At 50.6% G+C, this 24,624-nt stretch overlaps 1 protein-coding gene across 1 annotated transcript in view; it reads right to left on the bottom strand.

The window, feature by feature from the left end:
• LOC149432295 (hemicentin-1-like) overlaps nucleotides 1-24,624 on the bottom strand; it is a 64,006-nt gene that overhangs the window by 3,955 nt on the left and 35,427 nt on the right. The window contains exons 8-11 of the mRNA XM_089665278.1: nucleotides 11,654-11,965; nucleotides 10,506-10,808; nucleotides 5,317-5,634; nucleotides 1,005-1,037 (exon numbers count right to left, since the gene is read on the bottom strand). Coding sequence (XP_089521404.1) covers nucleotides 1,005-1,037; nucleotides 5,317-5,634; nucleotides 10,506-10,808; nucleotides 11,654-11,965 — 966 coding nt within the window. The remainder of the gene's footprint in view (nucleotides 1-1,004; nucleotides 1,038-5,316; nucleotides 5,635-10,505; nucleotides 10,809-11,653; nucleotides 11,966-24,624) is intronic.

Below are 24,624 nucleotides of genomic sequence, written 5' to 3'. Positions count from 1 at the left end.
GCCAAAGTAGTCTCTGTAAGCCTGGAAGCTATGGCAGATGCCTGCAACTTCTCAGATATAATATCACCAATTCCCAAGGAAAGTAGGGACAACCTACCAGGCTGTCAGGTCCTTAAGAAGGGCACTGCAGGCCACCCCAGAACCGTTAGGGGATTGTGAAATGGTGGAACCTGAAACCGTGGGACTGCTCCCCTTGTGCTCGGGATCTGAAACGATTCACTTCTTGGCAGTAACAACATCACTCAATACCACGTGAAACCTTGAGTGCTCGGAAACCGGAGGTCAAACAGCCCGAGGTGACCAGGTCACTGCAGGAGTCAGCAAGGACTAGTGGATCTGCATGTCTCTTACACTTAGGAAGGTGCTGAATGGAGTAAACAGAGTGCAGAGTGTGCGACACAACACTACACCTAGCGACTCAGCACTCGGTCCCTCCTAGTTTTATTGCTTTCCATGGCAAGCAACAGAAAAATGGAACAGTAATGGCTTCCAAAAGTCCTAAGAAAAGAAGTGTCTCTCAGTGCTCAGCATACTCATAAATGGGTACCTCAGAGACACGGCTCTGGACCTGGAGTGGGGTCTGCGGATAACTAACTCAAAGGGAAAGCACCAAAATGCAGAGCCCAGTGCATGACCCAGTGCATGAAGGTCACATTCCGGCCGGTCCTGGTCCAGAGGGGTACGGCCTCCAAAGCTGAGAATATGCCCACAGCTGTGTGAAGAGACTTGGCCAAGCAGTGGGTGGAGTCTTCATCAAAGAAGAAACTGATTACTAAATGGTTCAACCTTCCGGGAAAAGGCCTCTATCCTCCTAGGACACTAGTAAAAACTAAGGCATGTTGGGAGTGGGAGGGGTTTCATCAGGCTGGTCTCTGGTTTTTTTGTTTGCTGGTGTCCAATTCCTCCTGTAGGTGGCAGTATAACCCCAATGTCCTGTGTCCCTTAATGAACAAGAAAGAAAATCACATTTACAGTTCTTAGGGTGATTTTTTACTCATTCTTACCGGTCTTTGATGGTTCTTCTTGCTTAGGATCTCCTATAAAACAAGAGAAATATTTACCAATAAAATAAACGTAAATTATTACGTGGTGACGTCATCAATAGCATTAAAATGGAAGTTCAGTCAAACCCCAACCAAGCTTAAGTCTCCTCCCACCCCATTCTAAGTCTATTTTATCTACCCCTAAGCTGAGGGCACTTGTCAGGAATGGACTTGCCAATAGTGGTGGGACTCACCTGCCTTGTGGGCTGCAGTACCAGGTCTGGCCAGCGGGTGCTCTCAACAACCAGAGGCTCACTCCTGCAATTAGCCATCACCTGGGCTGATTGCAGGTGGTGTATTTAAAGGATGGCCAGACCTGCAGTCAGTGCCTTGTTGTACTGTTCGCTTGGCCCTGGTTTCCTGATCCTGTTACTCCTGTCCTGACTCTGCTTGAACTCTGCCTGTACTAACCTCGGCTAGTCCTGACCACTCTCCCGCCTGCTCCTGGTACTCCGTTTGCCCGTATGCTACCAACCCGGCCTGCCTGACTACTCTTGTATGTTTGTTATCTGTTGGAGGTTTGGTTTAGTTTGTTTGCACTGTGTTTGTTTAGTTTTGCACTGCGTTTGTATTGTTTGTCTTAATAAATTATATTATTTACTATACCTGAAGCCTGCGTTTCCCTGTGTCAGTCCACACACCTCTGGTCATACCCGGATCCCTGACATTACAACAAGGCCAATCCTGACCAGAAGTGGCTACACAGGGAAGCCATCTTGGCTTGTTGCTGGGAAGGATGCATCCTGATGAGGTGGTGTATTTGTCTCTGCTGGTCTTTGATGACAGAGAATATGCTTATCAGACTCTGAAGGAGTATCCCCGGGATCAACTGCTAGAATGTATACGGGTCGCTCATGTTCTAGTAAATCAGGGCATAGAATTCTCTGAGGTGCAACCTTTGATTCAGGTTTGTGCAGAGTTGGCTTCATCTGGTGCCCCTGAAAGCAGGAATGACTTTTTGCCACCATTTAGTGCAGACCAGGTAGAGTCCCTGGTATGGTTATTAGAGGATGATGTGGATTGCTTCTTGGAGCGTTATGCTGCATGTTCACCACAGACACTAAGAGATTGTATAAACGCAGTGCAGTCATTGGTCAGACAGGCTTTGTGTAAGCTCAGCTTTGTTCAACCCATACTGCAAACATGGTCAGACTTGTTGCACCCAGCCTCAGTCAGCTTACAACTTCATTCCTCCACTCAAGGCACTCTTCCTGCATCCCCGACAGCACCCCCAGTGACAGCCCAGTATACTCTGCTATCTACCGCATGTCAGTCCTCTGCTCCCACTCGCTGCACCTATCCTGCCTTTAACCCTGTAAAGAAGTCCTCTGTAGCAACTGCTCCCTCCTCTGTTCCATCCTCCAGCTCTTCTCTGCCTACAGCTGCTCTATCCACTTACAAACCTGCACTTACTTCCTGTGCTCCAGTAACTAAAACCAGGAAAAGGCGAAAATTCTTTCCAACCAGTACCATCCTGCCAGTATCCAAACCGGTCAGCCTGCCATCTGAGAACCCGCCTTCCGTGGTGCAGCCTGGTGCCTCGGTGCCCACGATTCAGCCTGATGTCTCTACCCAGCCTGATGAACTGATCCAGCCTGATGATCCTATCATGCCAGGTGACTCGGTGCCCGCTGTCGAGCCAGATGACCTGGTGACCCGATGCCCGCTGTCGAGCCAGACGATCCAATGCCTGATGACCCAGTGCCCACTGTCGTGCATGATGACCCGATGCCCGCTGTCGAGCCAGATGACCTAATGCCAGATGACCCGATGCCAGCTGTTGAGCCAGATGACCTGATGCCTGGTGACCCGATGCCCGCTGTCGAGCCAGACGATCCAATGCCTGATGACCCAGTGCCCGCTGTCGAACCAGATGACTCGGTGCCCGCTGTCTTGCCAGATCACTCGGTGCCTGCTGTCGAACTTGACGACCCGATGCCCGCTGTCTTGCCAGATGACTCGGAGCCTGCTGTCTTGCCAGATGACTAGGAGCCCGCTGTCTTGCCAGATGACTCGATGCCCGCTGTCTTGCCAGATGACTCGGTGCCCGCTGTCTTGCCAGGTGGCCCGGTGCCCGCTGCTCCGCCAGGTGGCCCGGTGCCCGCTGCTCCGCCTGGTGCCCCGGTGTCCAGCCTGATGTGCCTCCGTCCGGTGCCCAGCCCGATGTGCCTCCGTCCGGTGCCCAGCCTGATGTGCCTCCACTCGGTGCCCAGCCCGATGTGCCTCCGTCTGGTGCCCAGCCCGATGTGCCTTTGTTCGGTGCCCAGCCCGATGTGCCTCTGTCCTGTGCCCAGCCCGATGTGCCTCCGTCCGGTGCCCAGCCCGATGTGCCTCCGTCCGGTTCCCAGCCCGATGTGCCTCCGTCCGGTGCCCAGCCCAATGTGCCTCCGTTCGGTGCCCAGCCCAATGTGCCTCCGTCTGGTGCCCACCCTGATGTGCCAGTCTTTGATATCCTGCCAGTTACCGGACCTGGGTGGTGGAACATTTTGCCCAGCTAGGACTGTTTGGAGCGTCCTGAGGACGCTCCTTGAGGGGGGGTACTGTCAGGAATGGACTTGCCAATAGTGGTGGGACTCACCTGTGGGCTGCAGTACCAGGTCTGGCCAGCGGGTGCTCTCAACAACCAGAGGCTCACTCCTGCAATTAGCCATCACCTGGGCTGATTGCAGGTGGTGTATTTAAAGGATGGCCAGACCTGCAGTCAGTGCCTTGTTGTACTGTTCGCTTGGCCCTGGTTTCCTGATCCTGTTCCTGCTGTCCTGACTCTGCTTGAACTCTGCCTGTACTAACCTCGGCTAGTCCTGACCACTCTCCCGCCTGCTCCTGGTACTCCGTTTGCTACCAACCCGGCCTGCGTGACTACTCTTGTATGTTTGTTATCTGTTGGAGGTTTGGTTCAGTTTGTTTGCACTGTGTTATGTTTAGTATTGCGCTGCGTTTGTATTGTTAGTCTTAATAAATTATATTATTTACTATACCTGAAGCCTGCGTTTCCCTGTGTCAGTCCACACACTTCTGGTCATACCCGGATCCCTGACAGCACTCCGGTCCGGTCACATGACCGGCATCAGTATAGAGGCAGCGACAACAGGTGCAGAGCCAGCATGATGACATCACCCATAGGCTTACTATGTGGCATACGTTGTCTGCTCTCCCTCCTCTCCAGTATCGGCTTCAGTGTGGAGATCATGTGACCGGACCAGAGCGACTCCAGAATAGGTAAGTATAGCCATCTTCCCTTTCACAGGGTAGACATGCCTTGTATAGGGGTGGGAGTCCGTGTAGGTATAGCTGGTGTTCATTGAACTTAACATCAGAGACCCCAAAGGCACAGAGCCCCCAAATCACCCCCAAATAAATCCCATCCCCCTCAGTGTCCGCAGGATGGGAGACCTGGGGGCTGGCCATAGTCTGGGGCCACAACGACATGACAAAGTGGACCTGAGCTCAAAGATAAAGATTTGCCGTTTTATGGGGAACGTCAGGAAATGTTAATTGTAGATAAGCAGAGAAATCTGCCCTTTGGTTTGAACTCCTCCTTACAACCAGCAGCACACTTACTGGGCACTTCCTGTTCTGTATCCTCATAGCTGTATATCTGCAGTGTGAGATCATCTAAGGCTCTGCTGTCTCTGACTGCTGGTCTCACCAGATTGGGTGTCACTTCAGTGCTGCTTTCTGGAGGGGAAGCTGTACCTGAGGAACTCTCTGCTTTTGCTTCACCCATTCCGTGGATCTATGCTTCCTCCACCTCTATCATTACCCCTCCAGCCATCAGATTAGCCGTCATCAGGGGGCAGCTCTGACCTGAGGAAGAAAAGCCCTGCCTCCACCAAGATGGCTGCCTCCATGTAGACATTGTGCAGAACAAGGCATGGAGAGTCAGTAATGGAGAAAAGATCAGCTGCAGGGAGATCACAGGAGACAGTGATGGTCGGTCCGTTGTCGTCTGCTTTCACCACACAGGTCCTCTATAAGAACACCTTTCCCCATGACTACTATTCCCTCTGTGATAAGCGGCATGGCCAGCACCGTTCTCCTCCTCCTTCTGCTCTCCTCCTCCTGTCTGCATTCCACCGGAACATGGACATGGAGCCCCTTCTCTGGACAGCCCTATCCCTGGACTCATCTAAAGAATCCACCACCTAATCCTATTGGCTGAGGGTGATCAGATGTAGATGAAGCGCCCCCTCTGGACATCCCTATCCCTGGACTCGTCCAATGAATGACATATGAACACATCATACATATGAAGGATACACGGGGATCTCACCTGTCAGGTGCAGAGTATATCTCTTCTCTCGGACGGTCTTGGACTGACTGTGTGTCACCTCACACCGGATGGACGTTTTATCATCGGCCATCTTCGGGGTGAAGGCCAGCGTGCTGGAAGATTTATACAGACCGTCCGATCCGATCTCTGGATCCAATATTGTCACCTCAGATTGGGGGAAGGTGCTGAACTCCTTAAACCATTTTATTTGTAGGTCTCGGGGGGAGAATCCAGATATTGTTACATTGAATGAGGCTTTCTGATTGGCTGCCACTCTCATTGGATGCACAATAATGTCCGATAATGTGGGCGGTCTCTCTGTAATGATAAATATAGACATTTGTTATTCTGTGTATGGAGTGTAGAGAGATACGATGGAAGGATAGAAGATTCCGGTCATCAGAGGTCCTCCATGACCACATCTCATGGAAGGATAAAGTCCATTCATCTGACTGAGGAACCCGTTCTGGAGAGGAGCCGTGTCCCCGGGAATGGATGCCAGGAATCCGGACACAAGGCTACCATCTCCACCTATCTGTGTCACCACAAACGCAGAACTTCCCAGAATTCTGACCGACTTCAGTGGATTTTCAGAAAACTCAGCAGAGAAGTCATAATGAACACAGAAGTCTGCACTTCATACACAGGGCCGGTGCTTCCACTAGGCGGCCACCTAGGGGTGCCTGGGCACAGCACTGCCACCTAGGGGCGCAGCACTGCTGCCACCTAGGGGTGCCTGGGCTCAGCACAGCCACCTGGGGGCGCCTGGGCACAGCACTGCCACCTGGGGGCGCCTGGGCTCAGCACTGCCACCTAGGGGCGCCTGGGCTCAGCACTGCCACCTAGGGGCGCCTGGGCTCAGCACTGCCACCTAGGGGCACCCGGGCGCAGCACTGCCACCTAGGGGCGCCTGGGCGCAGCACTGCCACCTAGGGGCGCCTGCGCTCAGCACTGCCACCTAGGGGCGCCTGCGCTCAGCACTGCCACCTAGGGGCGCCTGGGCGCAGCACTGCCACCTAGGGGCGCCTGGGCACAGCACTGTCACCTAGGGGCGCCTGGGCGCAGCACTGCCACCTAGGGGCACCTGGGCGCAGAACTGCCCAGTACTCTCTCTGTGTGGGACGCCGGCATGTCATGAATGATCCTCCAGCTGAGGGGAGGAAGAAACGATAGAGAAAGATACCGGGTGTCTGGGGCCAGTGTAACAGCTGAACTGAGCTGCTGCTCCTACCAGTGTTCCTCTCAGACTCAGTCCCTTAGGCTGCATTTATACTCGAGCGTTTTGTAGCTTGAAGCTCGAAGCTCCAAAAACACTCAAACTTAAAAAAACAGTTGTTCTCTATGGTGCCCGTTCATGCGATCAGGTGTGAACAGGCACCATAGAGAACAGTTTTCTAAGTTGGAACTTTTTTGGAGCTTCGAGCTACAAAATGGTCAGTTGTGAATGCAGCCTTACTGGCGGCCAATGATCACTGCCATTCCAGAGATACTAAAATGATATGTCTCAGATCGGCCGGTCACACGGGATGGAAGGGGTCTTCGCCTCCTGTACATGACAGCCCGGTCATGTATGACCTTGATCCAGTCACTATTATCTTCCACATTCTAATATAGAATCAATAGTAATATAAAAGATTCCCAATCAGTGTACATATATGACTGGTCTGTGTGAAAGTTATATCGGAATGTCTGCAGCTATGAGGTATTCTGGTAATGACTGTGATTAGCGACTTGTATGGGGCTGTGATAATGTGGCGGGCAATCTGGCGCTAACAGACACTGGCTGGGGTGAGACAATAACTGACACTGAAATCAATGGTGACACTAATACTGCACACTCTTCCTGTACTAATGACACGGCTGGGAAGGGGGACACAACACGCGACAATCAAGGGGTTAACTGTGATCCAAGTGTCATGTGTGTGATATGCTCCTACTCACAGGTCTGCCTCTGCAGGAAGAAGAAACAGCCAGATCACTGATGTGTGTGCAGAGTCCCATGGGGTTTGTAGATACAGGACTCTGGGCTGTGATTGGATACACCAGGTCTCAGTCATAAATCATTGGCTGGGACCTGCTGTATGATCTGTAATGTGTGATGTATGATGTGTGATGCGTGATGTACGGTGTGTGATGTGTGATGTACGATGTGTGATGTATGATGTGTGATGTACGGTGTGTGTTGTACGGTGTGTGATGTACGATGTGTGATGTACGATGTGTGATGTACGATGTGTGATGTACGATGTGTGATGTGTGATGTACGGTGTGTGATGTACGATGTGTGATGTACGATGCGTGATGTACGATGCGTGATGTACGGTGTGTGATGTGTGATGTACGGTGTGTGATGTACGGTGTGTGATGTACGATGTGTGATGTACGATGCGTGATGTACGATGTGTGATGTGTGATGTACGATGTGTGATGTACGGTGTGTGATGTACGGTGTGTGATGTACGATGTGTGATGTACGGTGTGTGATGTACGGTGTGTGATGTACGGTGTGTGATGTACGGTGTGTGATGTACGATGTGTGATGTACGGTGTGTGATGTACGATGCGTGATGTACGATGTGTGATGTGTGATGTACGATGTGTGATGTACGGTGTGTGATGTACGATGTGTGATGTGTGATGTACGGTGTGTGATGTACGATGTGTGATGTACGATGCGTGATGTACGATGTGTGATGTGTGATGTACGGTGTGTGATGTGTGATGTACGATGTGTGATGTACGGTGTGTGATGTACGATGTGTGATGTGTGATGTACGGTGTGTGATGTACGATGCGTGATGTACGATGCGTGATGTACGGTGTGTGATGTACGGTGTGTGATGTACGGTGTGTGATGTACAATGTGTGATGTGCGATGTACGGTGTGTGATGTACGGTGTATGATGTACGGTGTGTGATGTGTGACGTACGGTGTGTGATGTACAGTGTGTGATGTACGGTGTGTGATGTGTGACGTACGGTGTGTGATGTACAGTGTGTGACGTACGATGTGTGATGTAAGATGTGTGATGTACAGTGTGTGATGTACGATGTGTGATGTACGATGTGTGATGTGCGGTGTGTGATGTACGATGTGTGATGTACGATGTGTGATGTACGGTGTGTGATGTGCGGTGTGTGATGTACGATGTGTGATGTACGATGTGTGATGTACGATGTACGGTGTGTGATGTACGGTGTGTGATGTGCGGTGTGTGATGTGCGGTGTGTGATGTACGATGTGTGATGTACGATGTGTGATGTACGATGTGTGATGTGTGATGTACGGTGTGTGATGTACGGTGTGTGATGTGCGATGTGTGATGTGCGGTGTGTGATGTGCGGTGTGTGATGTGCGGTGTGTGATGTACGGTGTGTGATGTGCGGTGTGTGATGTACGATGTGTGATGTACGATGTGTGATGTACGGTGTGTGATGTACGGTGTGATGTACGATGTGTGATGTACGGTGTGTGATGTGTGATGTACGGTGTGTGATGTACGGTGTGTGATGTACGATGTGTGATGTACGGTGTGTGATGTACGGTGTGATGTACGATGTGTGATGTACGGTGTGTGATGTACGGTGTGATGTGCGGTGTGTGATGTACGATGTGTGATGTACGATGTGTGATGTACAGTGTGTGATGTACGATGTGTGATGTACGGTGTGTGATGTACGGTGTGTGATGTACGGTGTGTGATGCGTGATGTACGGTGTGCGATGTACGGTGTGTGATGTACGGTGTGCGATGTACGATGTGTGATGTACGGTGTGTGATGTACGGTGTGTGATGTACGGTGTGTGTGATGTACGGTGTGTGATGTACGGTGTGTGATGTACAGTGTGTGATCTGTGATGTACGGTGTGTGATGCGTGATGTACGGTGTGCGATGTACGGTGTGTGATGCGTGATGTACGGTGTGCGATGTACGGTGTGTGATGCGTGATGTGCGGTGTGTGATGTACGGTGTGTGATGTGTGATGTGCGGTGTGTGATGTACGGTGTGTGATGCGTGATGTACGGTGTGTGATGTACGGTGTGTGATGTACGATGTGTGATGTGCGATGTGTGATGTACGGTGTGTGATGTAAGATGTGTGATGTACGATGTGTGATGTACGATGTGTGATGTACGGTGTGTGATGTACGGTGTGTGATGTACGGTGTGTGATCTGTGATGTACGGTGTGTGATGCGTGATGTGCGGTGTGTGATGTACGGTGTGTGACGTGTGATGTGCGGTGTGTGATGTACGGTGTGTGATGTGTGATGCGCGGTGTGTGATGTACGGTGTGTGATGTATTGCTGGTCCTCACACTTGCTGGGGGTTATTGCTGGTCCTGACATATGTTGGGGGTTGTTGCTGGTCCTGACTTCGGTTGGGGGTTATCGCTGGCCCTGACATATGTTGGGGGTTATTGCTGGCGCTGACATATGTTGGGGGTTTTTGCTGGTCCTGACATATGTTGGGGGTTTTTGCTGGTCCTGACATATGTTGGGGGTTTTTGCTGGTCCTGACATATGTTGGGGGTTGTCGCTGGCCCTGACATATGTTGGGGGTTGTCGCTGGCCCTGACATATGTTGGGGGTTGTCGCTGGTCCTGACATATGTTGGGGGTTGTCGCTGGTCCTGACATATGTTGGGGGTTGTCGCTGGCCCTGACATATGTGAGGGGTTGTCGCTGGTCCTGACATATGTTGGGGGTTGTCGCTGGCCCTGACATATGTGGGGGGTTGTCGCTGGCCCTGACATATGTTGGGGGTTGTCGCTGGCCCTGACATATGTTGGGGGTTGTTGCTGGCCCTGACATATGTTGGGGGTTGTTGCTGGCCCTGACATATGTTGGGGGTTGTCGCTGGCCCTGACATATGTTGGGGGTTGTCGCTGGCCCAGGCACTTGTTGCAGCTTATCATTGCTGTTCCCAATTGCGCTCATTATTCTAACAATCTCTCTAGTGGCCCCCAGGCCATTTTTCACTTGTACAAAGGGGGAAGTGACATACTTGGCCACTCCCAACTTTGGCCACACCCACGTTTTGGTCACAGCCAGAAGGGGTACAGCAGGCAGCGTGCTGCGCATGTCCCATCACCTCCCCCACTTATACTACCAGACCGATGGTGAGCAGCCTCCCTGGCACTCACTACAGAGGGGAGGAGTTTTCTGTGCCCCCATTTCCTTCCCTTACCTGGGAGCCTCAGGTGCAGGTTTTTGGCACTAGAATGTTCCATGTTTCTGTGCGTCACTCTGCAGGTATAGACCCGCCCACTATTCTCAGCTGTCGGTGTGAAGGTCAGAGAACAGGACAGAACGTCTCCTCTGCCTCGGGTCACTCTCTGCTCTTCTCTCCTCAGCACTGTTCCACCCTCTGACCAGATGACCTCAGGGGTGTGTCCGGGATTACAGCCATCCACATTGCAGCGCAGAGTCAGAGACTTTCCATAATCCGGTATACGGGGATCACTGGAGATCTCACTGAGAACTGGGACCCCTGAGGAGGAAGAACATGAAATGGGCACATCAGTCTCTGCACCAGAGGAGCTTACTTCTGCCCCCCAGGTATCCCTCCACCCCTCCCCCCTCCCTGGGGTATGCCTCCGCTCCCCCCCCTCCCCAGGATATGCTTCCGCCCCCCTCCCCGGGGTATACTTCTGCCCCCCCCCTCTCCGGGGTATACTTCTGCCCCCCCCTCCGGGGTATACTTCTGCCCCCCCCCCTCCGGGGTATACTTCTGCCCCCCCCCCTCCGGGGTATACTTCCACCATCCCTTCCCGACCCCCCTCCCCGGGGTATACATCCCCCCTCCCCCAGTGTACATCCCCCCCCTGGTGTATATCCCCCGTCCGGTGTACATCGCCCCTCCCCCGGTGTACATCGCTCCCCCCCCTGGTGTATATCCCCCGTCCGGTATACATCCCCCCTCCCCCGGTGTACCTCCCCCTCCCCCGGTGTACATCCCCCTTCCCCGGTGCACCTCCCCCCCAGTGTACATCCCCCTCCCCTGGTGTACATCCCCCCTCCCCCGGTGTACATCCCCCCTCCAGTGTATATCCCCCCCTCCCCCAGTGCACATCCCCCCTCCAGCGTATTTCCCCCCTCCCCCAGTGTACATCCCCCCTCCCCAGGTGTACATCCCCCCTCCAGTGTATATCCCCCCTCCCCCGGTGTATATCCCCCCTCCCCCGGGGTATACATCCCCCCTCTGGTGTATATCCCCCCTCCCCCGGTGTATATCCCTCCTCCCCCGGGGTATACATCCCCCCTCCCCCGGTGTACATCCCCCCTCCCCCGGTGTACATCATCCATGGTCTGGAAGGAGAGCGGAGCTCGGATTACCTTTCAGGTGTAGCGTATATTCTCTAATGACAGTCTTCCCCCCATGTGTGACCTCCAGGCGGATGGGGACGCCGTGTTCCTCCAACGTGGGAGTGAGTGTCAGCTCTGTGGTTCCGGAGAACATCCTGGACTGGGGATCTATCTGGATGTGGTCCTTCCATTTCTCGTCGGTATATTTGATCAGAGACCGATACCACTGAATGGCGGGATCTCCGGGGTACATGTTACTGATTCTGCAGGACAACGTCACCTTCTGCCCAAACTCAGGGGGTGCGGGGGAGCACTGTATGGGGTCCAGGGTGGGCGGAGAGACTGCAATATATAGGAACCGCAGTTATACGCAGAGACACACGCAGAGAGAGACACAGAGACATATGCAGAGATACACAGAGACATACGCAGAGACATACGCAGAGAAAAGCAGAGACATACGCAGAGATATGCAGAGAGAGACGCAGAGAAAAGCAGAGACATACGCAGAGATACACAGAGACATAAGCAGAGACATACGCAGAGAGATACACAGAGACATACGCAGAGACATACGCAGAGACATACGCAGAGATACACAGAGACATACACAGAGATACGCAGACAGAGATGCAGAGATACACAGAGATATGCAGAGACATACGCAGAGTCATATGCAGAGACACGCAGAGTCATACGCAGAGAGATATGCAGAGATATACAGAGACATACGCAGAGATACACAGAGACATACGCAGAGTCGTACGCAGAGAGATACGCAGAGACACATGAAGATACGTACGCAGAGAGAGATGCAGAGACATACGCAGAGATATGCAGAGACATACACAGAGTTATACGCAGAGAAAAGCAGAGACATGTGCAGAGATACACAGAGACATAAGCGGAGAGATACACAGAGACATACAGACATACAGAGATACACAGAGACATACGCAGAGATATTCGCAGAGATGCACAGAGAGATACGCAGACACATACACAGAGTCATATGCAGAGTCATACACAGAGAGATACACAGAGACACACGAAGAGACGTACGCAGAGAGAGATGCAGAGACATACACAGAGACATATGCAGAGACATACGCAGAGATACGCGGAGAGAGATACGCAGAGATATACGCAGAGAGAGATGCAGAGACATACGAAAAGACGTACGCAGAGAGAGATGCAGAGAGATACACAGAGAGAGATGCAGAGACATACGCAGAGATACGCGGAGAGAGATACGCAGAGAGAGATGCAGAGATACGCAGAGAGATATGCAGAGTCATACGCAGAGACATATACAGAGATACACAGAGACACGCAGAGATACACAGAGACATATACAGAGATACGCAGAGATACACAGAGACATATGCAGAGATACACAGAGATATGCAGAGAAATACACACAGAGATACACAGAGAGAGATGCAGAGAGAGATGCAGAGACATACGCAGAGATACACAGAGAAATATGCAGAGACATACGAAGAGATACGCAGAGAAATATGCAGAGACATACGCAGAGAGAGATGCAGAGATACGCAGAGAGAGATGCAGAGACAGGCAGAGATATGCAGAGACATAAGCAGAGTCATACGCAGAGTTGTACGCAGAGATACACAGAGACATACACAGAGTCGTACGCAGAGTCATACGCAGAGAGATATGCAGAGATACACAGAGACATGTAGAGATACACAGAGATATATACGCAGAGATAAGCAGAGACATACGCAGTTATACGCAGAGAGATACACAGAGATACGCAGAGACATACAGAGCCATACGCAGAGATACACAGAGACATACAGAGCCATACGCAGAGATACACAGAGACATACAGAGCCATACGCAGAGATACACAGAGACATACGCAGAGATACACAGATAAGCAGAGACATACGCAGAGGGATACACAGAGATATTCACAGAGACACACGCAGAATCTTACACAGATTTGTACGCAGAGTCGTCCGCAGAGAGATACGCAGAGACAAACGCAGAGAGATACACAGAGATACGCAGAAATGCAGAGACATACGCGGAGACACACGCAGAGTCGTACGCAGAGAGATACGCAGAGACATACGCAGGACGCCCGCCTCACTGTAGTTGTATCATCCAGAATTAAAATTAGCTTGCCCTTTGGACAGATCTGACCTCAGACAGTTCTACTGCGCTGCCATCTAGAGTTTGTAGACAGAAGTGCATCCTACACCTTCCAGATCGCCCCTTGGGTATGTGCTTCAAGTTTCATAAGCGCATCTCAGGCATATCACCATCCGGGGTCCACATAGTGACACCACATAGTGTAATACCGTATGAGCTAGGTTTATTGAAGATGCAGCATGAAAATGAATACAAAGCAGTAAAATAGAATAGAACACTGACCAGATACTGTAAAGGATGACCACCAGCGGTGGTCAGACGTCCAGATAATGCAGCCCCCCTTAGGGGTGGTCATCCTTTACAGTATCTGGTCAGTGTTCTATTCTATTTTACTGCTTTGTATTCATTTTCATGCTGCATCTTCAATAAACCTAGCTCATACGGTATTACACTATGTGGTGTCCCTTATTGGGCTCTCTTCTATGAGAGTCCCCACTTGCAGAACCTGCCTTAAAAGGGGACCCCGGATGGTGATATGCCTGAGATGCGCTTATGAAACTTGAAGCACATACCCAAGGGGCGATCTGGAAGGTGTAGGATTCTATCTCTATCTTGGCAACGGATGATCGTTTTCTGATATTACAGGATAAAACCTACATGCGTTTTTTTAACGCACTTCTGGTGAGTGCGTAATTCTTACCTCAGAGTCACCGTGTGCTGCACAGAATCTTATCCCACGCACCTATTAGGATCGTTTGGATCCCCACTTCTGATTTATTTTAAGACTATTATTCATCTCATCTAACTTCACCGCAGTGTGATTTGATAGTGGCACTTTTGTGTTTTATATGTTATTATAGCGCTGCACCTTATATATGGTCTTTATATATATATATGTAGAGATAATAGAAGAGCAGAGATAATAGACGAGCAGAGATAATAGGCGAGCAGCAGACAACAGGCGAGCAGCGATAATAGGCGAGCAGAGATAACAGGCATCAGAGATAACAGGCGAGCAGAGATAACAGGTGAGCAGAGATAACAGGTGAGCAGAGATAACAGGCGAGCATAGATAAGAGGCGTCAGAGATAACAGGCGAGTAGAGATAACAGGCATCAGAGATAACAGGCGAGCATAGATAAGAGGCGTCAGAGATAACAGGCGAGTAGAGATAACAGGCATCAGAGATAACAGGCGAGCATAGATAAGAGGCGTCAGAGATAACAGGCGAGTAGAGATAACAGACGAGCAGAGATAACAGACGAGCAGAGATAACAGACGAGCAGAGATAACAGACGAGCAGAGATAACAGACGAGCAGAGATAATAGGCGTCAGACATAACAGGCGAGCAGAAATAGGAGAGCAGTGATAACACGCGAGCAGAGATAACAGGCAAGCAGAGATAACAGGCAAGCAGAGATAACAGGTGAGCAGAGATTACAGGCGTCAGAGATAACAGGCGAGCAGAGATAATAGATGAGCAGAGATAACAGGCGAGCAGAGATAACAGGCGAGCAGAGATAATAGATGAGCAGAGATAACAGGTGAGCAGAGATAACAGGTGTCAGAGATAATAGGCGAGCACAGATAACAGGCGAGCAGAGATAACAGGCGCCAGAGATAAAAGGCGAGCAGAGATAATAGGCGAGCAGAGATAATAGGCGAGCAGAGATAACAGGCGAGCAGAGATAACAGACGAGCAGCGATAATAGACGAGCAGAGATAAAAAACGTCAGAGATAATAGACGAGCAGAGATAACAGGCGTCAGAGATAACAGACGAGCAGAGATAATAGACGAGCAGAGATAACAGGCGAGCAGAGATAACAGGTGTCAGAGATAACAGGCGAGCAGAGATAACAGGCGAGCAGAGATAACAGGCGAGCAGAGATAACAGACGAGCAGAGATAATAGACGAGCAGAGATAAAAAACATCAGAGATAACCGGCGAGCAGAGATAACAGGCGTCAGAGATAACAGGCGAGCAGAGATAATAGATGAGCAGAGATAAAAAAAAAGTCAGAGATAACAGGTGAGCAGAGATAGACGAGCAGAGATAATAGACGAGCAGAGATAACAGGTGAGCAGAGATAACAGGCCACAGAGATAACAGGTCAGCAGAGATAACAGGTGTCAGAGATAACAGACGAGCAGAGATAACAGGCGAGCAGAGATAACAGGTGTCAGAGATAACAGGCGAGCAGAGATAACAAGTGTCAGAGATAACAGACGAGCAGAGATAACAGGCGAGCAGAGATAACAGGTGTCAGAGATAACAGGCATCAGAGATAACAGGCGAGCAGAGATAACAGGCGAGCAGAGATAACAGGCGAGCAGAGATAACAGGTGTCAGAGATAACAGGCGAGCAGAGATAGACGAGCAGAGATAATAGACGAGCAGAGATAACAGGTGTCAGAGATAACAGGCGAGCAGTGATAACAGGCGAGCAGAGATAACAGGCATCAGAGATAACAGGCGAGCAGTGATAACAGACGAGCAGAGATAATAGACGAGCAGAGATAATAGACGAGCAGAGATAACAGGCGAGCAGAGATAACAGGCGTCAGAGATAACAGACGAGCAGAGATAATAGACGAGCAGAGATAACAGGCATCAGAGATAACAGACGAGCAGAGATAAAAAAACGTCAGAGATAATAGACGAGCAGAGATAACAGGTGTCAGAGATAATAGACGAGCAGAGATAACAGGTGTCAGAGATAATAGACGAGCAGAGATAACAGGTGTCAGAGATAATAGACGAGCAGAGATAACAGGTGTCAGAGATAACAGGCGAGCAGAGATAACAGGTGTCAGAGATAACAGGCGAGCAGAGATAACAGGCGAGCAGAGATAACAGACGAGCAGAGATAATAGACGAGCAGAGATAAAAAACATCAGAGATAACCGGCGAGCAGAGATAATAGACGAGCAGAGATAACAGGCGTCAGAGATAACAGGCGAGCAGAGATAATAGATGAGCAGAGATAAAAAAAAAGTCAGAGATAACAGGCGAGCAGAGATAGACGAGCAGAGATAATAGACGAGCAGAGATAACAGGTGAGCAGAGATAACAGGCCACAGAGATAACAGGTCAGCAGAGATAACAGGTGTCAGAGATAACAAACGAGCAGAGATAACAGGTGTCAGAGATAACAGGCGAGCAGAGATAACAAGTGTCAGAGATAACAGACGAGCAGAGATAACAGGCGAGCAGAGATAACAGGTGTCAGAGATAACAGGCATCAGAGATAACAGGCGAGCAGTGATAACAGGCATCAGAGATAACAGGCGTCAGAGATAACAGGCGAGCAGAGATAACAGGCGAGCAGAGATAACAAGTGTCAGAGATAACAGACGAGCAGAGATAACAGGCGAGCAGAGATAACAGGTGTCAGAGATAACAGGCATCAGAGATAACAGGCGAGCAGTGATAACAGGCGTCAGAGATAACAGGCGTCAGAGATAACAGGCGTCAGAGATAACAGGCGAGCAGAGATAACAGGTGTCAGAGATAACAGGCGAGCAGTGATAACAGGCATCAGAGATAACAGGCGAGCAGTGATAACAGGCGTCAGAGATAACAGGCGTCAGAGATAACAGGCGTCAGAGATAACAGGCGTCAGAGATAACAGGCGAGCAGTGATAACAGGCGTCAGAGATAACAGGTGTCAGAGATAACAGGTGTCAGAGATAACAGGCGAGCAGAGATAACAGGTGTCAGAGATAGCAGGCGAGCAGAGATAACAGGCGAGCAGTGATAACAGGCATCAGAGATAACAGACGAGCAGAGATAATAGACGAGCAGAGATAACAGGCGAGCAGAGATAACAGGCGTCAGAGATAACAGGTGTCAGAGATAACAGGCATCAGTGATAATAGACGAGCAGAGATAACAGGCATCAGAGATAACAGACGAGCAGAGATAACAGGCGAGCAGTGATAACAGGCGAGCAGAGATAACAGGCGTCAGAGATAACAGGTGAGCAGAGATAACAGGTGAGCAGTGATAACAGGCGAGCAGAGATAACAGGTGTCAGAGATAACAGGCGTCAGAGATAACAGGCGAGCAGAGATAACAGATGAGCAGAGATAATAGACGAGCAGAGATAACAGGTGTCAGAGATAACAGGTGTCAGAGATAACAGGTGAGCAGTGATAACAGGCGAGCAGAGATAACAGGCGAGCAGAGATAACAGGCGAGCAGAGATAACAGGCGAGCAGTGATAACAGGCGAGCAGAGATAACAGGCGAGCAGAGATAACAGGTGTCAGAGATAACAGGTGAGCAGTGATAACAGGCGAGCAGAGATAACAAGTGTCAGAGATAACAGGCGTCAGAGATAACAGATGAGCAGAGATAACAGGCGAGCAGAGATAACAGGCGAGCAGAGATAACAGGTGTCAGAGATAACAGGTGAGCAGTGATAACAGGCGAGCAGAGATAACAGGTGTCAGAGATAACAGGCGTCAGAGATAACAGGCGAGCAGAGATAACAGGCGAGCAGAGATAACAGGCGAGCAGAGATAACAGGCGAGCAGAGATAACAGGCGAGCAGTGATAACAGGCGAGCAGAGATAACAGGCGTCAGAGATAACAGGTGAGCAGCACAGGCTGGAAGGAGGAGATCGGGAGAAGTCACACCAGACTTTTCGCGTCGATTCATTGAAGGCTGTTCACTGTAGAAAGGAGTCCCCCCAGAGGGAGCTGAGAGTGGTGAAGATTCACTTTGCAAAGAACATCCAATCATACGCAGGGAGAAGACATGAAAGCACACGATTGGACGATGGAAGTCATTAGCGCCTCGGGGAAATTCCCTTCCAAAGTGAAAAGCCCATAGTGCACCTACTGCATACCAACCGCTGCATGTGCTGGGAGAGGGTGGGGCGTGCATGCGTGGGTGGGGATGCATGCCTTGCATTGTATGGCTCCGCCTCCTCACCTCCAGTTTTAACCGACAAACACGCCACAAGCATGTGCACCGCTTGCTGCTGCAGGACGTTTACACTGCTTCCCCGTTTACCTGAATGTGTAACGTCAATGGGCATGACACCCACCGATCCCTACAAGTTGGGTGATGTTTGCCAACACAGCTTGACAGGCGGAAAGAACATGGCTCAATAGAGGATTTTTTTGTCACCCCCTGTGATGGGAGTGACTTTGGGTGGGGGGCCCATGGAACAAAGCTCACTTTGGAGAGAGGTGGGGAGACCCCTGTCTCAGCTCCCCTTATCCCTCTTATGTGTAAGTCCCCCTGTGCCTGTTAGGGGTACAGGAGGTCTGTCCTAATATTGGGGGGGGGGGGGTTGTGGATTGTTTGGTGTCATGTGGTGCATCCCATTGTTCTTTTGTGTGTCTTGTTTGGGAGCAAACTATTATGAGAAGTACAGTTGTGTTGAAAATACTAGCCGTCAGACATCACTAACCGGATCAATCTCTGTTTTTGGTGGAAATGATATTTCTACATGGCAAATAATTTCCTAGCAGGTGTAGTAGAGTCATAGAAATCCAACAGACCCGACAGTCATGACATGCATGCTGCTGATTCTGTGTCATTGAATCACTCATTGAAAGGGGCGTGTTCACAATAATAGCAGGGTGGAGTTCTATTAGTGACGTCATTCATTCTTTGATAAACAGGTGGCAATGATTGCCCTTATTTAAGGAAGGAAGGCAGCAAATGTTGGACATGCTGGTTACAGTGCATTTCTCTCTGAAATTCTGAGGAAAACGGGTCGTTCCAGACATTGTTCAGAAGAACAGCGTACCGCGATTACAAAGTGGATTGAAGGGGAAAACATATAAAGAAGTGCAGAAAATGATCGGCTGCTCAGCTAAAATGATGACAAATGCTTTAAAATGGCAACCAAAACCTGAAAGACGCGGAAGAAAGCGAAAAACTACCATTGGAATGGATAGAAGAATAGCCAAAATGGGGCGGACTCAGCCAACAATCAGCTCCAGGAAGATGAAAGAAGGTGTGACGTTCCCTGTGAGGACTCAGCCAACAATCAGCTCCAGGAAGATGAAAGAAGGTGTGACGTTCCCTGTGAGGACTCAGCCAACAATCAGCTCCAGGAAGATGAAAGAAGGTGTGACGTTCCCTGTGAGGACTCAGCCAACAATCAGCTCCAGGAAGATGAAAGAAGGTGTGACGTTCCCTGTGAGGACTGTACAATTAGAAGACGCCGATGTGAAGCCAAGCTATCTGCAAGAAGTCCCTGCAAAGTCCCACTGTTGGGAAAAAGACGTGCTGAAGAGGTTACAATCTGCCAAAGAGCACATTGACCGGCCTAAAGAGAAATGGCGCAACATTTTGTGGACTGATGGAAGTAAGATTGTTCTTTTTGGGTCTAGTGGGCGGAGACAGTTTGTCAGACGACCCCCAAACACTGAATTCAAGCCACAGTACACTGTGAAGACCGTGAAGCATGGTGGTGCAAGCATCATGATATGGGGATGTTTCTCATACTACGGTGTTGGGCCTATTTATCGCATACCAGGGATCATGGATCAGTCTGAATCCATCAGAATACTTGAAGAGGTCATGCTGCCTTATGCTGAAGAGGAAATGCCCTTGAAATGGGGGTTCCAACAAGACAACGACCCCAAACACACCAGTAAACGGGCAACATCTTGGTTCCAGACCAACAAGATGGACGTTATGGAGTGGCCAGCCCAATCCCCGGATCTTCATCCAATAGAAAACTTGTGGGGTGACATCAAAAATGCCGTTTCTGAGGCCAAACCAAGAAATAGAGAAGAACTGTGGAATGTGGTCCAATCATCCTGGGCTGGAATACCTGATCACAGGGGCCAGAAGTTGGGGGACTCCATGCAACACAGATGTACAGCAGTTCTCAGAAACAGTGCGACTACAACCAAATATTCATGAAGTCATTCAAAGGAAAGCAAAATCTTCAAACATTTCTCAGTTTATATAGTGAATGTTGGAGTTTGTAAAGAAGAATACAAACACGGCCATTTTTTTGAACCGTCTAATATTCACTTTTCTTCCATTTTTTTAGAGGAACGACACAAATTTGATGTATTTTCTTCATGTTGTGATTTGGAATAGAATGTGTCGTGTTCCCAATGCATTTGTGTGGATGGAAATAAAAGCTATTAGAAGGATTTGCAGCTTTACTCACTTTTATCATCACACGGATATTATATTGAACACAACTGTATGTGCTTGTGTATTGGCTTGGTGGGGGGGGGTGTCTCCAGCAGTCCTCCCTCCTGATGGGACTGTTTGCTGGTGTGAAGTTGGAATACCTGTGTGTCTCTTGTTCCTAAATGTAGATTGCCCGCCCTGTGTCATTATGCAGGGAGGGGAGAGTGTCCCCTAAATGTATATGTCTTGTATCTGTGTTCAGATAAACTAGTCTACTTCCTGGATTACTTCAGGACTGGTCTTGTCTATTCTTGTATGGTCAGCGGTGGGGTCTGTGGTCAGTGTTGGACGGGGAAGCGGGATTCTAACGGAAGTACTCAGTGCAGTCCGAGGTCGGTTCCGTTACACCCCCCTTATTGCATGCCTAACTCTAAATTGTTTGTATATGTAGGCTCATTGTGATGATTATGGCTTACAGCTCATGAAAACCCCAAATCCACAATCTCAGAAAATGAGAATATTGTGAAAAGGTGGAATAATCTCGGCTCAAAGTGTCCCACTCTAATCAGCTCATTCAGCCATAACACCTGCAAAGGGTTCCTGAGCCTTTTAAATCAGTGGTTCTCAACCTTTCTAATGCCGCGACCCCTTAATACAGTTCCTCATGTTGTGGTGACCCCCAACCATAAAATTATTTTCTTTGCTACTTCATAACTGTAATTTTGCAGTGGGAGGAGTAGTGCCACGTCATTGGTGTCAGTGGGAGGAATAGCGCCCCATCATTGGTGTCAGTGAGAGGAATAGTGCCCCATCATTGGTGTCAGTGGGAGGAATAGTGCCCCATCATTGGTGTCAGTGGGAGGAATAGTGCCCCATCATTGGTGTCAGTGGGAGGAATAGTGCCCCATCATTGGTGTCAGTGGGAGGAATAGTGCCACGTCATTGGTGTCAGTGGGAGGAATAGCGCCCCATCATTGGTGTCAGTGAGAGGAATAGTGCCCCATCATTGGTGTCAGTGGGAGGAATAGTGCCCCATCATTGGTGTCAGTGGGAGGAATAGCGCCCCATCATTGGTGTCAGTGGGAGGAATAGCGCCCCATCATTGGTGTCAGTGGGAGGAATAGCGCCCCATCATTGGTGTCAGTGGGAGGAATAGCGCCCCATCATTGGTGTCAGTGGGAGGAATAGCGCCCCATCAGTGGTGTCAGTTGGAGGAATAGCGCCCCATCATTGGTGTCAGTGGGGGGAATAGCGCCCCATCATTGGTGTCAGTGGGAGGAATAGTGCCCCATCATTGGTGTCAATGGGAGGAATAGTGTCCCGTCATTGGTGTCAGTGGGAGGAATAGTGCCCCGTCATTGGTGTCAGTGGGAGGAATAGTGCCCCGTCATTGGTGTCAGTGGGAGGAATAGCGCCCCGTCATTGGTGTCAGTGGGAGGAATAGCGCCCCGTCGTTAGTGTCAGTGGGGGGAGGAATAGCGCCCCATCGTTGGTGTCAGTGGGGGGAGGAATAGCGCCCCATCGTTGGTGTCAGTGGGGGGAGGAATAGTGCCCCATCGTTGGTGTCAGTGGGGGGAGGAATAGTGCCCCATCGTTGGTGTCAGTGGGGGGAGGAATAGTGCCCCATCGTTGGTGTCAGTGGGGGGAGGAATAGTGCCCCATCGTTGGTGTCAGTGGGGGGAGGAATAGTGCCCCATCGTTGGTGTCAGTGGGGGGAGGAATAGTGCCCCATCGTTGGTGTCAGTGGGGGGAGGAATAGTGCCCCATCGTTGGTGTCAGTGGGGGGAGGAATAGTGCCCCATCCTTGGTGTCAGTGGGGGGAGGAATAGTGCCCCATCGTTGGTGTCAGTGGGGGGAGGAATAGTGCCCCATCATTGGTATTAGTGACACCAATGATTGGGCACTATTCCTCCCACTGACACCAATAATACTTACCTTGCAGACCCCTGCTCCAGCCTGGGCTCGCTCGCTCCCTCCCTCCCTCTCCCATGGTACAGACACTTACCGGTCAGATGTCTTTCTTCTCCGGCCGCTCTCCTCCTCTTCACTCGCTCGATCTTCGCGGTGCCGCTCGGCTCCTCCTCTCCAAGCTCCACCTCCTCGCCGGTGATTGGCCGCCTGTGTGCCTCTCCTGAGCTACAGTTCCGGCGGCCAATCACCGGCGAGGATTGATCCCGGGGGTGTGTCCAGATGACAGGGACGGCATGTCATCCCGCCCACACCTGGAGACGGATAGAGGAGCGGTGTCTCGGTTCCTAAGGCCATCGGAAATATGTGTTTTCCGATGGTCTTAGGCGACCCCTGTGAAAGTGTCGTTCGACCCCCAAAGGGGCCCCGACCCACAGGTTGAGAACCGCTTCTTTAAATGGTCTCTCAGTCTGGTTCAGTAGGAATCACAATCATGGGAAAGACTGCTGACCTGACACCATCACTGACACCCTCCATAAGGAGGGAAAGCCTCAAAAGGGAATTGCAGAAGAAGTTGGATGTTCCCAAAGTGCTGTATCAAAGCACATTAATAGAAAGTTATGTGGAAGGGAAAAGTGTGGAAGAAAAAGGTGCAGAAGCAGCAGGGATGACCGCAGCCTGGAGAGGATTGTCAGGAAAAGGCCATTCAAAAGTGTTGGGGACTTTCACAAGGAGTGGACTGAGGCTGGAGTCAGTGCATCAAGAGCCACCACACACAGACGGATCCTGGACATGGGCTTCAAATGTCGTATTCCTCTTGTCAAGCCACTCCTGAACAACAAACAACGTCAGAAGCGTCTTACCTGGGCTAAAGAAAAACAGACCCGGTCTGCTGCTCAGTGGTCCAAAGTCCTCTTTTCTGATGCGGGCAACTTTTGCATCTCATTTGGAAACCAAGGACCCCGAGTATAGAGGAAGAATGGAGAGGCCCAAGGACCCGGAGTATGGAGGAAGAATGGAGAGGCCCAAGGACCCCGAGTATGGAGGAAGAATGGAGAGGCCCAAGGAGCCCGAGTATGGAGGAAGAATGGAGAGGCCCAAGGACCCAGAGTATGTAGGAAGAATGGAGAGGCCCAAGGACCCCGAGTATGGAGGAAGAATGGAGAGGCCCAAGGAGCCCGAGTATGGAGGAAGAATGGAGAGGCCCAAGGGCCCCGAGTATGGAGGAAGAATGGAGAGACACAAGGACCCAGAGTATGTAGGAAGAATGGAGAGGCACAAGGCCCCCGAGTATGGAGGAAGAATGGAGAGGCCCAAGGGCCCCGAGTATGGAGGAAGAATGGAGAGGCCCAAGGACCCCGAGTATGGAGGAAGAATGGAGAGGTCCAAGGACCCAGAGTATGGAGGAAGAATGGAGAGGCCCAAGGACCCCGAGTATGGAGGAAGAATGGAGAGGTCCAAGGACCCAGAGTATGGAGGAAGAATGGAGAGGCACAAGGACCCCGAGTATGGAGGAAAAATGGAGAGGCACAAGGACCCCGAGCATGGAGGAAGAATGGAGAGGCACAAGGACCCCGAGCATGGAGGAAGAATGGAGAGGTCCAAGGACCCAGAGTATGGAGGAGGAATGGAGAGGCCCGAGGACCGCGAGTATGGAGGAAGAATGGAGAGGCACAAGGACCCCGAGTATGGAGGAAGAATGGAGAGGCACAAGGACCCCGAGTATGGGGGAAGAATGGAGAGGCCCGAGGACCCCGAGTATGGAGGAAGAATGGAGAGGCCCAAGGACCCCGAGTATGGAGGAAGAATGGAGAGGCCCAAGGACCCCGAGTATGGAGGAAGAATGGAGAGG

The sequence above is a fragment of the Staurois parvus genome, unplaced genomic scaffold (genome assembly GCF_062004578.1).
Source record: "Staurois parvus isolate SC_StPar_1 unplaced genomic scaffold, SC_StPar_1.0 ptg002173l, whole genome shotgun sequence".
Lineage (NCBI taxonomy): Eukaryota > Metazoa > Chordata > Amphibia > Anura > Ranidae > Staurois > Staurois parvus.
The sequence above is the reverse complement of the archived record's forward strand: the minus strand, read 5'-3'. Positions and strand labels throughout refer to the sequence as shown.